Below are 15,591 nucleotides of genomic sequence, written 5' to 3'. Positions count from 1 at the left end.
CCATGATCAGCCCATTAATAATCTTGTCGTCCTTGTGACACGTGGGCCCTGTCCAGACGCGTGGTGGCACCGCGGAGGGGGCAGACAGAGAGTAAAGGAGGCAAGTAGGCGACTCCGGCGAGAGAAGTGCGGGTGCGGCCATGGCGGACAAGCCGAGCCGCGCGCTGGTCGTCTACGCCGCCGGCCACGCCGCGGCGCTCATCCCCCCGCCGGGCTCCGCAGCCGCGGGGAGCCACCTCGACGCGTTCGCCTCCCGCGCCTGCTGCGGCCTTCTCACCCTACGCTCCCCGCCGACTTCCCATCCTACGACCGGTACTAATCCATCGGACTTCACCTCCCGTCATCTTTGTCACTTGTCGCCGCTCAGTTCGTAGTTCTGTGCTGTGATACGCCTAGGCACCGAGGATAATAGCAGCACGATTTTGGAACTGGCGCAGCTGCTCGACGTTTACGATCATCTCTACCCCGGAAAGGTGAGATCTTGCTTCCCATTTGTGTTGGAATGGAGTGATTGCTCGAGAAAGTAAGAGATGTATGTAATAGTGCTTGAACTTGTTACATTTTAGAATGAGGAAAGTGGTCAAGAAGTTGCCCAAGTGGATCCACAGGAGCTCGTGGTTCCCAAGCTGTTTGAGAGGTGGGTACTAACTGGATGCATGTGCCATCCATGTGCTTTACAAGATGTTAATTAATCTTGTAAGAGTACTAACCAGTTGTAGCTGCCCTGAAATTTCAGGTTTATGGGCCTGAGAGCTGCCTTGGTCACCAGTTGCCCCCATGTCAGCTCCTTCGCAGCGAATCTTGGTTTCCATGTTTTTAAAACCAATGATTTTGCCCCACAATCTGGCTCGTCCAGCATTACTAAAGAGGATGGATTAATCAAAAGAGCATTTGATCTGCTAGGATTCTCGGATGGGGATGTGCAGGAAACATCTGAATTCGATCTAGTCTTCATGCATGTTGCCATGGAGAACACAAGCAGCAAGTTAGGAAAGTTAGGAATGAAGACAGATATCAATCGGCTCGACAAATTAGTTGGTGCAGTCTTGGAATCTGCGCCTGTTGGTTCAGCTATTGCTTCGCGTATTCATGTATCTGTGATTTTGAGCTATGGGTCTGCTTCTGGAAATAAGGATGAGTTTTCCCTTTTAACCTCTTCAACCGAAACAGATTCAGACTTGAATCTACTGCGTCCACGCCAGAGCTACACAATGAAAACAGGGCGTACATTAGATGATGTCAGGTAGATGTTTCCCTTCACCTTGATCACTGGCAAATAAAAATGAATATGCAACAAGTTAAGCCACCTGGAGCAATCTCTCTAGTCTAATTGATGAAAATGCACTTCATTCTTTTGATTTTTTTAGAGCCCAAAATAAGACTATTCGAGTTTGTATCGATCCATCCTGGAAATCAATATAATTATTACTCCCTCCGTACCAAATTATAAGATTTTTTGGCTTCTATAAATACATAGCAGTTGTTATGCACTTAGATATACATTATGTCTAGATACAAAGTGAAAGGAATGTATCTAGAAAAAACAAAATGTCTTATAATTTGGAATGGAGGAAGTACTTATTAAGATTTCATAAGAGGAATAGAAGTACATATATAGATTTTCTCACTACAATGTTGTGAGGCTCACACAGATTTGTTTGCTGCTTGCTGTGCAGACTTCATCATCCAATTTTGCTGGCACAGTGGCAGGACGGAGTAACACGTGTTGATTTGGCTAAAGGGTTCTCTTTTGAGGAGTTTATGAAGGTGAGCTAGATCTATGCTTCTTATTATGTATAGCTGAAACTTGTACTCCGTGCTGCAGAAGATATGGTTTTTCTAATCTTGTGATCTTGGCCCTTTGTTGTGTTAGATGTTTACAGTTCAACTTAATCATCAAAGTTATCCTTTCTTATTTAGGTGTTGGGCCAGCAATAGAAAGAATGTGTATAGGCTAATGTTGCTGAACTGAAATTAAACATGATATGTATGTTCACACTGATTCCTTGAAGGGTAGACACGTCCCTGTCGTGATATACTCAGCTCGTCACACCGGCGATTCTGAATCCTTGTTTTAAGATATGGTCGACTTGGTCGTACCTTGTAAAAGGTTTAGGGCAGTGGGTAGATAACAGTTATATGATGATTGATGGGTTCTCCCTTCTGAAGTGGGCTATCATATTGTCTGTGCACATCACAAGCTGCACCACAAGAATTATCAAAACTGGTGATTCAGGGTGTTACCAATTTAGGGGGGGGGGGTATAAAAGCTTGATATGTACCATAGGCATCATGCAAGATCTGTGCAGTTTTGCTGTGTGCATTGCCAAATGTTTCTGGGGCGACTCTCTACTTTTCTTTCCTTGGCATTTTTATATCAGGCCAAACTGCGGTACTATGAAACCAAAATTATGCTAATGCATTGAAATTCTACATGTCGTTAACTGATTCATGGTAAAGTGAAAGTCTGGCTCTGGCACCATATTCTATACTAGAATGAATACATTACACATGTGGTCATATCCTTTTAAGTTACCTCTGCCGGAACACCCTAAGTGCATAACGCAACCGTCAGAAACATTCCGAATCGCAGCAGCATAGCAACACCGTTTGCAAATTTCTGGCTGGTTATGGTAATGGTTAGAGACTGAAGGCAAGTGTAGATTTTGCTCTGAATATGGTGTGAACAAGAGTTCACACGCACGTGCTATACTGCACCATATATATCTGTTTCATATTTGATTTTGATTTTTGGCCCTGGCATGGTTGAGTGGGTCAGCCTGTGTGACATGGTTAAGCTGTGCCTCGTTAATTGTTACTATCCATGAAACTATCGTTATGCATCTTATACTTCCCCCACTGACCCTTCTGTGTAAAGATATATGGATACAGTACAATACTGTGGTGTGGTTGAACTTCTCTGTTCTTTGATCTGGATTTCCAGGACGAGTATTGACTGACTGACCATATATATTCTTGTGATGTGATCAACAGCGTGGTGGAAACCTTGCTATGCTTGCTGAGCGCTTCCTGCACGAGGTGGCATTTAAGCTCTGGAAAGCGCCTAAATATGGGGCTTGAGGAGGGTATCCAGCGTTGACTGACTTGGCGTCGCGGATAAATAATCGAAGCACCAGATGAGTTGTCGCTTTGTAACGGAAATGACTTGAGTGATGCCAGACATTGTGGCATGTGAGCTTTTTATGTGAAGTGTAACGTGGACAGGCCCTGATGCGATAAACTGTTTGGACATCGTTACTGGTTCAGCCAATGAGAACCTGTAGCAAAACAATATGATGTTTTCTTATGGTAGTTTGGAATGGATGGAGTTACATGCATTGAGCACTGTAATTTTGATAATATAAGACTGTCTCCAACAGCCTCTCTATTCCACTCACTATTTCAAACTACACTTGCAAATGGTGTATCTACCATGCAAAACATTGTTACGTCACATGGCGTGGCTAGAGTTGGTTTAAAACAGTCTCAAGCAGATTCCTTAATTTCTATCTTACTTTCTATTTTAAACTTCACTCTCTACAAATAGTGTAAAATAGTATTACATATTCTCTAATCTCTCTCTATTTCAAACTTCACTCTTTACAAATAGTGTAAAATACTCTCTAAAAATAGTGTAAAATAGTATTTTACACGGCCATTTAGATAGTATAATCGTCCGTGATCCATGTTTTATCTGTGTGAACTCGCAGTAGATCGTCGTCCGGTGGGCTAAGATTGACTGTGTGATGTTGGCATGTAGGGGTAGAGAGATTGGTGCAGGGAGAGTATGACGAAGGCAACGAGACCAGTCGGAGAACTTCAACTGCGGCACAGATACGTACACATCTAGATGAGAGATAGAGAGCATGTTTTATATTGTAACTATATAGATAGAACTAAAATGAACATAGATATTATAAAAATCGAACGGTTCTACTAGTTAAGATTGGCCTAATATGCTACGACTTCCCGCACATCGGGAGTCTCAACAAACACACTACCGTCTGGTCGTTTCCACCCCTCCGTCTCCCCTTAACTTTCCAGCTTCACTTGCAGCGGATCTGAAGCCGGCTTCAGATCGTTTCCAGCTCCGTCTCCCTCTTCCACCGGAGCTGGTGCCGGTGCCGGTGCTTCTTGAGTGCCTTCCTTCTGGGAAAGCGTCTCCTCCTTCAGTCTAGTCACCTCTAACTCCTTGGCTTCTAGCTCCTCTTGCAGGATGGCCACCTGACAAGAAAAAAAAATGCGAGCTCAAAACCTCGTCACCAGAGAAAGGCAACCGACTAACAGCAGTGCACAGTCGTAGCAGTAACGGTGACGCTTACCAGTTCGTTTGATCTCTCCACGTCATTCGTCACGCCGTCCATGTGCTTATACAAAACTGACAGCAAATGAAAAAAAAAAGGTCAGACGCATATATGCGTGGTCCATGGCCAGCCATCACCGACCACCAGCACTCAATCTAACCGTGGTGCAAGAAGTGTAAAATGAGCACACACAAAATCAAACAGTTTAGACTGGAAGGTGCAGTGGGCGATACTCTTTGGCCAAGCACTGATCACTGAGAAACACCTAAAAAATATATTGTAAAGAAAGCAGCACCTATCGGCTAGAGTATCACTAACCATCAAATTGATTCCGGAGCTCGTTGTTCTGCGACTTCAGAACGGCGATTTTCATCCCAAGCTCATGGATCTGGAACAAAGATGCCCTGTTACAAGTCCATCTCCTTTTACGGGGGGGGGGGGGGGGGGGTATTAGGATACAAGGAAGCCGAAATTTATGCGTTTTGACTACCAATTATCCGAATTATATGCATACTCGGTGTAGCAGAATTGTATTTATAAATTTGCATTTCACAGATCTTTTGACATAGCATTATTTTGTAGTAGTTCTAAACATAATGTCATTTAAAGACTTATCCAAACCCTAATGCATCCTATAAAACGAAAGAGGGAGTGATTCAGCGAAATAAGAGCAGATCTGACTTTTGTTACGAAGTCTGTTGTTTCAAAAGAAACTGACCAAGTACACCGTTTCTGTTTTGGTGATCGTAAAAATCTGAAAGCATATCAAAATTTACATGGTGGCAAAGTTAAGCAGGAATAAGGAAAAAAAAGGCTTACTTTTCCTTCCGATGCCATCGCCCCAATCTCTTCGTTTTCCTCTTGCAATGTTCTGCATTTAGCCATCAGCATTTTTCCCAGTTTGCTGGATGGAGTGAAATTGACAGCAGCAACGTTGTCCTGTAGCTCCTTTATTTTTTTCTCTTTCTCCTCCACAAGATTCTGGCACAAAAGCAGAATTTAAGATTTGGAATACATGGATAACCAAGATAATGTGGCAGCTATACCTTTTATAGGCAATTAAATAAAACATAAGTTTAAAATTCAGATTGATCATATGTGTATTATTTCTAAGGGGGTGTTTGAATGCACTAGAGTTAATAGTTAGGGGGTGTTTGAATGCACTAGAGATAATAGTTAGTGGCTAAAATTAGTTGAGACATCCAAACACCTTAGCTAATAGTTTAGCTATTAGCTATTTTTAGTAAATTAGTTAATAGTTAGGTAGTTATTTGTTAGCTAGCTAATTCTACTAATAATTTTTAGCCAGCTAACTATTAGTTCTAGTACATTCAAACAACCCCTTAGTTAGCTAAAAATATACTAGTAGAATTAGCTAGCTAACAAATAGTTAGTTAACTAGTAGCTAATTTACTAAAAATAGCTAATAGCTGAACTATTAGCTAGGGTGTTTGGATGTCTCTAGCTAATTTTAGCCACTAACTATTATCTCTAGTGCATTCAAACACCCCCCAATATTTGGCAAACAGTAAGAAGGTAATGCAAAGGAAATCATAAACCTTTGCTATGCTTCCTATACGAAACAAACAGCAAACTGCTTTTAAGTGAAAGAAATACTGATCAGGTCCCATTCATCACAAGCATCACCAAGCCAATCGAGCACCTGCTGCCTAGCCCTGTCCTCCACAAGAGGACAAAAGAGCCTGGTACCTTGGCATAGCAGGTGTGTGGCTGGTGCTTGTCAGGGCCTGTCCTCTTATGCGTCACAGCTATGCCCTGGATCCTACATGGATAAATCCAGTTTTTATTCTAAACTTTCAATATGCAGTACTTGAATACTTGATTGGATACCCATACTAGACATGTATGGGCCAAAGTGGATATGGCCCAAATAAGTAAAATGGCCAAACCAAGGATTGAAAGAAACAAATACAGAAAACTGTTTTGGATGTACTAAACATACAGGTATAAGATGATACAATAAAATAAGAACTGTCTGATTCAGGGAATGTAATACTTACTTTTAAGCGTGTAAATTCCTCATGAATTGCTGGATCAAGCAACAATCTCCTTGTCTGTTTACCATACAGCAAGATGAACTAAATCAAGCTAACCAGAATATTAACACCAGTTAAACAAAATTAAAGGCAATTACTGAAGACATAGTAGAACTCAAGTAATACTTTAGATGGGGCAATGGCATTCTCTAGTTCAACTCTGGTCATTTTACCACCACTTTTCTTTGTGCCCCTCTTTTCTCAAACTGAAGATTCTCTGTTTACCTCTCATCCCATTAGCAGCAGTTAATGTACCATTTTGTTCCAGGGATGAGACGATGTGCGGCAATCCCACTTTTGTGGGTGTTTGGTTTGGGAGACGGCTGGGACAAACATCCCACTTAGGAAATATTCCCATGAAATACCACTAATCCCGAAAAAATAAATTGTCCCATCTAGGACAAGCGTGGATTAAGAAAAGTAGTGGTGTGGGTGGGTTTAGTAGCCAACGGGAGTTAAAAGTGTGTTATGGCGGGGTTGGAAAAGATAAGGCCAACTGAGGGCAAATCCAGCAACACAGCATGTGGGAGGAGAAATGAAGGAAAGAGAACAGGGCTGACAGGTGGGGCCGACATATCTGATGCCTCATCCCACTCCCCTATCCCTCCAACCAAACACAAAATAGGCAACGGCAAAAGAGGAAAGGAGGCAGACGACGGAGCCCACCATGGCCAAGCACATGCACGCTGCCACATGTCCGCCCTAGTGCCGACTGCCGAGCATTGGTACAAGTATAATGGATTCATCTGTGTGAAAGATATTTGTTCTTGATGGAGAAAACAGAATGTATAAACAGAACTTTCGTCCTTTCCCACGTGTTTATGTTGTTTTTTTCTCCTTTTTCTAATATGTTTCATCCAGCCAAAGTTAACAGACATCCAAAGAAGGGGCAAACGGTTTATTCAAAACACGAGGTGACATCACAAAGTTAGAAAAGATGGGTAAAAACACCATTAGCCTCTACAAGGGCAAGAACACAAAGACCCCAAACTTTTATTTGGGTGTGGGGCACTAATGTAGTCGTCAATGATTTACCCCAAAATACAAAAAAAAAGATAGTCTGTTTTGATAAATGAACATTTCACATAAATAATAACATAAGTAGCATTGTGTTTACCTGCATTGACGGTGGCCTTAATTGTGTTTTTAAATCTCTAACTGCAGACTGTGAATTAATACACACACAAAAAAGAACAGTCATCATGAGAATGAGAGGGAACAAAATGAACAAAGCAGCAGCAAGAATTACAAATATTTCCATCAAATAAGTAAGGCGTTGATAATAAGTTATTAAGTTTCCAACTGGTTGGCATCATGAACTGTGCACTAGAGATGAAGAAATTATATGACAAAATATTCAACAGATTTAGCCATATTTTCATGTCCCATCTCATAGCAAAATGAGGTTTCCAGAGGGTACCTTCAGTTCTGCAATCTCCTGCTCTCGTTTTGCAAATGTTACTATAAAAGCTGCCTCCCTTTTCTTTGCTTTCTCCAGCTGAGTATGTAACAACCAAATTAAAATTGAAGCAAAGGAAGGACCATTTTAACAGTCCCTTGTAGAAAGACAAAAAAAACCTGCTCCTTCAATGATTCCTCTGATGACTTCAGGTTACTGAGGTAAGATACCACTGAAACAGGATCTACATTTGAGATAATTTAGCATATTTGGTGATTTGGTTAGGAAATACAAAATATTAATACAGAGTTGTATTGAATTCACGAACCTGGACTGGTACCAGAAGGTACAGCTGGAATGCTCTGAAATGCTGAATGCCACTTCTCAATTTCTGATTTTGCAGCTTCAAGTTCCACCTGTTACAATAGTTCAAATAATTTCCAGTGACAAAAAGATCATGATTTTTACCTAGGTAGAGCAGATAAACTGTTACAGCATTTGGAAAGAAGTGGAAGCAACAGTTGACCAACTCACTTAATCCACCAAAATCTTATGTTTCTTTTTTTTCCTACCTAAATCTTCAAAAAGAACTTATCACTTCAGTAATGCAATTCTATTTATATAGGTCAACTTCTTCATCAGGCTTGTTAGTTAACAAATTTTATAATGCCAACATATCAGCAGCAAGCAGAGCTAATTATATATTTATATGGTAATCATGGATTGGAGAGGGAATATAATGGCATGGATTGCAGACTGCACTCATCACTAGTCAGGCTTGGTTCGGCTGGCAGGGCTGCAGGGTGGTCTTATCATGGCCAGTTCATGAGCACTGTGCACATGAAATACCTTCACAATACTAGCCATGGGTGAGGTGTGTATCGCGCAAAGCAGTGTCCTGTTTGGACATTTAGGCTTGTGCCGCCCAAACAAAAAACTCTTCAAGTACAGTCTAACAAACTAACCAACTTTAAATTGGTTTTTTTCTAAAATACCTAGTAAAACTTGTTTTGTCAGAACTGGTTTCTATTTAGGGGATCCAGACAACCACTAAGACACTAAGTGAATGTTGATTTATAGTGAACAAGTTACACCAAAATTATAGAATAATAAACTAGAACAGGTAACATATTATACAACTAGATAACATAACAGTATTTTAATGCTCTAGAAAATGAGAACATCAGAAAAGGTGAATGACATCAAACCTGGCAGGATGCAAGGCTTTGTTTACAGTCCTGTAAACTACAAAGGAGAAGTATGTTATTCCTATGTCCATTTATAACAATATAAATTCATTTTCTCAAAAAGTCAAATATAAAATGTGATGTACCTTTCACGAAGAGACAGAATCACTCCTGTCGCAGCTCCTGGTGCACTTTCCTCGACCTTTATCTTTGCCTGCACCACAAATTACAGTATTAACAAAGGGTATATATCAAGCTAGCAAGATCTGTTCAAAATCTAAATATTCTGACTAAGTATCATATTAACTATAATCTAGAAGCAACTTCCAAATTGAAACGTTGAGCCAAACCTAACCAAAGTGTGGTTGACATATGTTCCACATTGACTAATTTTAGTATTATGAGATAAACGAGCACAATCAGAGCAATATTTAAAGCGAGCTTTTCAGCTTACAAAATGCATTTTTTTCAGCCCCAGCTGTCAGCAAAAATCACATAATCTCATATCTTCTATAGTAATTATATAGCAAATCTGATAACCGACTAAAAAGATCTGCAATTTCTTGATTACGGCACCACTTGGATGCCAGGCGCCAGCATAACAAGGTTGCATGGTTCAGCTTCAAACTCAAACCATCCCTCTTCCCTATGTTAAAGCCATTCCACCACCAACTTAAATTCTCATAACCACATCTACTGACAAGATAATAAACTTCAGATCCTACAAAATAGACTTAAGCTTTGCAAAAAGTGATAAATGGTTATCAGTTCATGGCATGCTTGTTTTTTAGCCTTGACCTACCTAGCTAGTGGAAAGGAACGGAAAGATTTTGGAGTAGAGCCAATCTTGTTTGCCTTCAAATATAGTTAGACCAGAAAAGGCTAGGTAAGAAGAGCACCTTCACACAGCAAGTAAGCTTGAAGAGTACTAGTAGCGACCATTCTATCATTATACAATGCATTTTCTAGGGTCATGCAAATAACTTTACTATCAACTTTCCATTACAAAAGACATGTGCCCTTCATCAGCAATAGAAACCATATCAAGTGACAAGTGGTGGATGCAATTTATTGATCCAAATGGTCCTCTTATACAATTTCCGTTTAGCATCAATATAATGAGCAGTAATGCAAATACAATTGTAATTTTGACAATCTGGTTGCCAATTATCTAAGGTGAAATTAACTCTGCCAAGATTATTATTGATAGCTTCAGTGACTTATTTTCTTCCCCTTTCAAACACATGGCCATGATATCCCTTTTTACAGTGTAACGACCAGACCCATCATCATTTTTCTCATATTGCAGGAAATAGTTGCTCACTTCAGCTCTATTAGACAGTAGTTGGAAGTTAATTTTTTTAACATGCCTCAACATAGATGACGTTCCATTCCTACTGTCAGCAAAAAAAAAAAAAATCTTGCAAGGTTAAACACTCGGGTTCACCTTCTGCTGAACTTGAAGTCTTTCCATACCTCAGACTTAGTAGACGAGTTGGCCACTGATCTTGCGCGTTTCTTTCCGGTTTGTTGTGCCCTTGCTTCAGCTGTGGACCCCTGCTGCAGCCCATCACCCTGCTGCGGCTGCTCACCGTCCTGCTGCTCCTCGGCATCGAGCTCTTGGATCTCTTCCTCTTCCTCCAAACTCATAGGGCTCCACGGACTGGACATGGTGCCAGCAAAACACCAATCTGAATCTGCCATCGGTGACAAAACAATAAGAAAGTTCAGACCAGATTAATGCACGGGGAGATCGTTAGAGGGGCAGTGAGGACTGAGGAGCGACTAGTGTGTCACATTACCTTGGAGGGCCGGGACGGCGCGACGGCTATGGGAGAGCGGCTGGGCGGCGCGGGCAGGCGTGTGCCGCTGGCTGGGCGGCGCGGGCAAGCGTGTGCGCCCTGCGCTGACGATTTGGAAGGCCGGGAGGCCGGGACCGGGAGGGGGGCGACGGCGACGGGTGAGGACCGAGCGGCAGACGGCCGGGAACGAGATCCTCTAGGCCGGAACCGGGAGTCCGGGACCCCCTAGCGAGGCTAGAGAAAAAGAGCAGTCGAAGTAGGATCTCCGTCCGCTACGGATCGTACGTCCGCGCGTCAACTTGCAGTTCCCACCAGACTGCCTCGTGGCACAACCCTCCGTACGCTGGGCCTCGGCCCAATAAAAACGCTGCCGGCTTCGTCGTATCGTATCAGCTGGCGCTGTTTCTTTTTCATTTTTTATTTTGGTTGCGCCCCTGCTGCCGCTTTGTTCCCAGGAACAAGTACGCCGCTGTGAGCTCCGTTTCTTCGTGACATCTGTTTGTGTTTGGTTTGGCTTTTGAATTTTGATCGTGGTTGTCCTCGAAAGTCAGAAGCCAAACTAAACTAAAAGTGTGTTTGAATACACTAGAGCTAATAATTAGTGGTTAAAATTAGCTAGAGGCATCGAAACAACCTATCTAATATTTCAGCTATTAGCTATTTTTAGTAAATTAACTACTAGTTAACTAACTATTTGTTAGCTAGTTAATTCTACTAGCAAATTTTTTAGTCAACTAACTATTAGCTCTAGCACATTCAAACACCCTCTAAAAGGTTTAGTCCAGTCAATATCTTTTTAAAAGTTGGCTTTCTGGCATTGCAAAAATAAAACATTTTTAGACATGTTTTTAGTGATTTTTTATGGAAAACTTTGCAAGTATCCGGAAGAACTTTTAGTGACTTCTAGCAGCTTCCACCAAATTGTTTTTAACTTTTTTACAGCTTACGTCTCATATCAGTTTTTTCATAGCCACAACTAGACCAAACAAACGATGTAGCGTTCTTTTAACTTGGGTTAACTTCTCTCTCTAGTCACGCTACGTTGAAACTAATCTAACTAAAGGAAACATTGTGTAATATGCCAGCATCATCAAATGTTGTCAAGATTATATTGTACGATACTGCCAAAACGCATTCAAGACTCTTTATGAACGAAACCACCATACAACTTGCTAATGAGATCATGCCTCGTGGAGCTTCATGTCCCGAAAACCTATCATAGGGGCCATATGGCGCTCTGAAAGCTCTTTTGTGGGTTTTGTGGGTTTTGGTGGTTTGGATGACAACTCAATTAAAAAACTGACAAGTGTGTTAAGAGTTGGACAAGTGCTTGGTATAAAAGCTTGTAAAGTTCAACACAAGTGTTCAAGAGTGATGGTTCAAAGGCTAAGTTGATTATGGTTGTGGACATCACAAGTGAAGGAGAACATTGCTTATGCGAGACTTGGTGTGCATATCTTGGAGACAACTAGTCAAGCCAAGGATGGAGGCAAGAAGAGCTTCGAGGTACCGAGTGCATGGGAGAAGGTCAAGGAGACCGAGGAACCCAAAGTCAGGGGTGAAGAAGAAGACTTGCAAAGTTAATGATTGATCGAGTTGAGAAAAGATATAGTGCATCGAGAATCACTATCTAAGGACATGACTTACAACCAATGAGGTAGTGGTTATGTGTTGTAAGTCATAAGGCTCAAGACATAAAGCAAGGTCACTAGAAGAAGGAGTGTCAAAGCCAAAACCTGGAAGCAACCCAAAATAGCTAAGTTTACTTTGATCCTAAGTTTGGGTTGTTCTTGTGTTTGGATATGTTTTGTGTGACCTATGCAGGGTGTTGGAGCTCATAGATGGTAATCTGGATCAAGTCTTGGAGACTTAGAGTTTTAGAGTCCAACATCGACCTCAAATAGGCCAAAAGGAGCAAAATGAAGACAAAGGTTAAGTATGTGGAGAAAGTGTCATTTGGAGCTTTGTTTGGGGTGAAACAGTAAAGCTAGCAGAAGATTGAAAAGAGGTAATCTTCTACGACTCAGTCAAATGAATTATACTCTAATTGTGTTTGTCTAAGTCACAGGAAGATCCTCCTAATAGTTGAAATCAAGTGGAGAAGAAAATGAGTAAAGAAGTTTGGCTAAGTTTGGCCAAACTTGGGCCAGTCCGGGCCTCACCAGACAGTCGCCCGAGGCACCCTCGGACGAGTCGGAAATGTGTTGCTCATTCGGGGTTGGCTTCGGGCGAGCCGTGACTACGTATCCCGCCCGAGGTTGGTCTCGGGCGACCCGTGACTGCGTCTCTCGCCCGAGGTTGGTCTCGGGCGACCCGTGACTGCGTCTCCCGCTCGAGGTTGGTCTCGGACGAGCCGTGACTGCCTCTCCCACCCGAGGTTGGTCTCGGGCGAGCCGTGACTGCATCTCCCGCTCGAGGTTGGTCTCGGGCGAGTCATGACTACGTCTCCTGCCCGGGGTGGGCCTTGAACGAGTCGTGACTTAGGTCCCTCATGCCTTGGTAAGGTTGGGAGCGTGTTTGCTTATGACCCCTTCTTACTCAAGCGTCTAGGCACTTTATGGTTGTGATCTGGGTACCCCTAATTATGGTACCCGACAACCGGACAGTCCGGTGCCCTTGTAGAAGTGGCAGGTTTTCCTAGGATTGAGATCTTCTTTGCAAGGAAAGGGGCAATAGCTAGGGGCTCTTTTGGGGCTATAAAAGGATCCCCTAGGCGCCCATTTGAAGGACACAAGTGCAGCCAACGAGTCCATACATCAAGTCATCATATTCTTTCTCTCCCTCTCTTGTGTATTTCTCTAATTTGTGTGGAGGCACATTTATAATCCTTTAGAGAGAGGGGAAGTGTTGCTGAGAGCAACAACAAGATCTTGAGCGTTGTTACTCTACTGGAGAGCTATCAAGAAGACTATAAATAGCCACGGCATCGTTATAACTGTCATCAACATAATGGAAGGCAAGCATTGATAGATTTGAGCAAACGGAGAAAGGAGTTGAAATAGACTCCAAGCCAAGGTGTGGCTAACTCCAACGAGGACTAGTGAAAGTCGCATAGAGGTGGGTGAATTGACGAAACCTGAAAATTATAACTTTAAACCTGGACTTGATCCCTCGATTAGCGATTAGAACAAGATGAACAATTATCGGAGTATAAAACTAAGTCCTTTGTTTGCAAAGAAAGGGAAATGACCTTAAACCATTTCTTATATTTTGGTGCTTGATGACCATCACAGCCATTTAGACTAACTAGTTTGCCTAGCCTTTGATTCACAGGTTCATAAGATTCAACAGTTCAGTTAGTCAGAAGCAGCTCAGACTCAACCAAATAGGGGTAAAACATGGAATAGATGAACTACCAATAATTCTACTCTTTGGATAAGTTCAAAATACCCTGAGGAACGTTTTCAACACTACTAGAAAGGTTGAGAAGCTCAAAATCAACATATCGCTATTTTGGAGCTAGTTTGAGCAAAAGAAGAAATATGAGTGAAAGAATCAAAATGTTCATGATCCATGACTTAGACTAGATGGAAAACCACTTGAGATATTTTTCTAAGTCATAATATCTCTCTCAAGTTTAGCTAAAGCAACTTGGAGAAGATTGTTCAAAGATCAACGGGAAGTCAGAAACTCAAGTTCTGAAATTGCCTAGCGCGGAGCGTCCGACCCCTTCTGGCGGACCGTCCGTGACACCGTTTTGACTTCGACCAGGAACTAAAAATCGTGGATAGTCCGACTAAACCACGGACTGTCCGACTATATAGTGCGGACCGTCCGACTATAATTCACGGACCGTCTGCATGTGAAGACCTGGTTCAGCTCGAAGGTGACAAGTTGAGCCAAAGGAATTATAGAGCTGGCGCGGACCGTCCGCATGGTGTCACCGAGGCAGATTGTCGTTGATCTAGCCATTGATCTGTCAGGCGTATCCGTTGAAGATGTCAGAATCGACCGTTGGAGGGTCGCGGACCGTCCGGGCCCTACCCGCAGACCGTCCGCTAGTGCAATTTCTGGCAGATGCGCCCCAACGGCTATATGGGTGGTTGAGGGCTATAAAAGCCACCCCAACCATACCATTCACTTGTATTCATTGATCCATTTCATACACAAGAGTTGGGTATTCACTCCTATCTACTAGAGCAACACTTCTATACACACTACAGGAAACTGGTTAAAGAACGTGGGTGACAAACCGTCGAACTTAATATAATAAGCCGATGAACTTACAGTAAGAATGTGGGTTTACCGACGAATATAACCGACGGTGATTTTTGGACGAACTTAGAGAAGTAAGTTCGACGGCCCCGACGAACTTAACATTAAGAACGTGGGTGCCGTCGAACTTAACATTAAGAATGTGGGTACCGTCGAACTTAACATTAAGAACGTGCGTTTTTAAGTTCGATGGGGGCCGTCGAATTTGTTCCCATAAGTTCGACGGTACCCACATTCTTATTGTTAAGTTCGACGGGGCCACGTGGTCGTCGAACTTGTGTGGCCTGCGTGGGTCTGCGTGGGCTGCACATTAAGTTCGACGGTACCCACGTTCTTAACATTAAGAATGTGGGTACCCACGTTCTTATCCCTTTTCTAGAAAAAAATAAAAATTACAGAAATGAAAAATTAGACAAACATAAAATCACATGCAACATAGAATATCACATACAATACAGATTTCAAACACATGGATATATGTTCATATCACAAATTCACACAAGTCCAAATACATAAGTTCACAAATTCACATAAGTCCAAATACATAAGTTCACAAATTCACATAAGTTCATATCCATAGTTCACATTTTTAGTTCACAAGTTCAAACACACAAATTCAAACATTAG

The 15,591-nt window shown here is 42.1% G+C and overlaps 2 protein-coding genes across 3 annotated transcripts; one reads left to right on the top strand and one right to left on the bottom strand.

The window, feature by feature from the left end:
* The first annotated feature begins 67 nt into the window (after positions 1-67).
* Positions 68-3,392, top strand: LOC100191155 (uncharacterized). The gene is given in 6 exon segments (NM_001136591.1): positions 68-312; positions 397-473; positions 567-637; positions 737-1,243; positions 1,677-1,767; positions 2,995-3,392. Coding segments are annotated over 6 exon segments (1,005 nt in total). The 5' UTR covers positions 68-140; the 3' UTR covers positions 3,082-3,392.
* A 410-nt stretch (positions 3,393-3,802) lies between these two features.
* On the bottom strand, positions 3,803-10,887 carry LOC100193941 (FKBP12-interacting protein of 37 kDa). 2 transcript variants are annotated; one of them, NM_001139010.1, is given in 13 exon segments: positions 3,815-4,224; positions 4,323-4,378; positions 4,623-4,692; positions 5,124-5,285; positions 6,326-6,379; positions 7,479-7,526; positions 7,782-7,859; positions 7,940-8,004; positions 8,089-8,176; positions 8,969-9,005; positions 9,094-9,161; positions 10,424-10,644; positions 10,750-10,887. In NM_001139010.1, coding segments are annotated over 12 exon segments (1,113 nt in total). In that variant the 5' UTR covers positions 10,619-10,644; positions 10,750-10,887; the 3' UTR covers positions 3,815-4,032.
* Positions 10,888-15,591: the final 4,704 nt, after the last annotated feature.

This window comes from Zea mays, chromosome 5 (genome assembly GCF_902167145.1).
Source record: "Zea mays cultivar B73 chromosome 5, Zm-B73-REFERENCE-NAM-5.0, whole genome shotgun sequence".
Lineage (NCBI taxonomy): Eukaryota > Viridiplantae > Streptophyta > Magnoliopsida > Poales > Poaceae > Zea > Zea mays.
This window is presented reverse-complemented; position numbering and strand designations above follow the sequence as displayed.

Coding starts and splice junctions, on each gene's coding strand:
- LOC100193941 (XM_008682999.2), bottom strand. CDS start 10,651: ATGGCAGATTCAGATTGGTGTTTTGCTGGCACCATGTCCAGTCCGTGG. Junction 7,860..7,939: donor AGGAATCATTGAAGGAGCAG/GTTTTTTTTGTC, acceptor TTACATACTCAG/CTGGAGAAAGCAAAGAAAAG. Junction 4,693..5,123: donor CGATGGCATCGGAAGGAAAA/GTAAGCCTTTTT, acceptor TCTTTGTTCCAG/ATCCATGAGCTTGGGATGAA.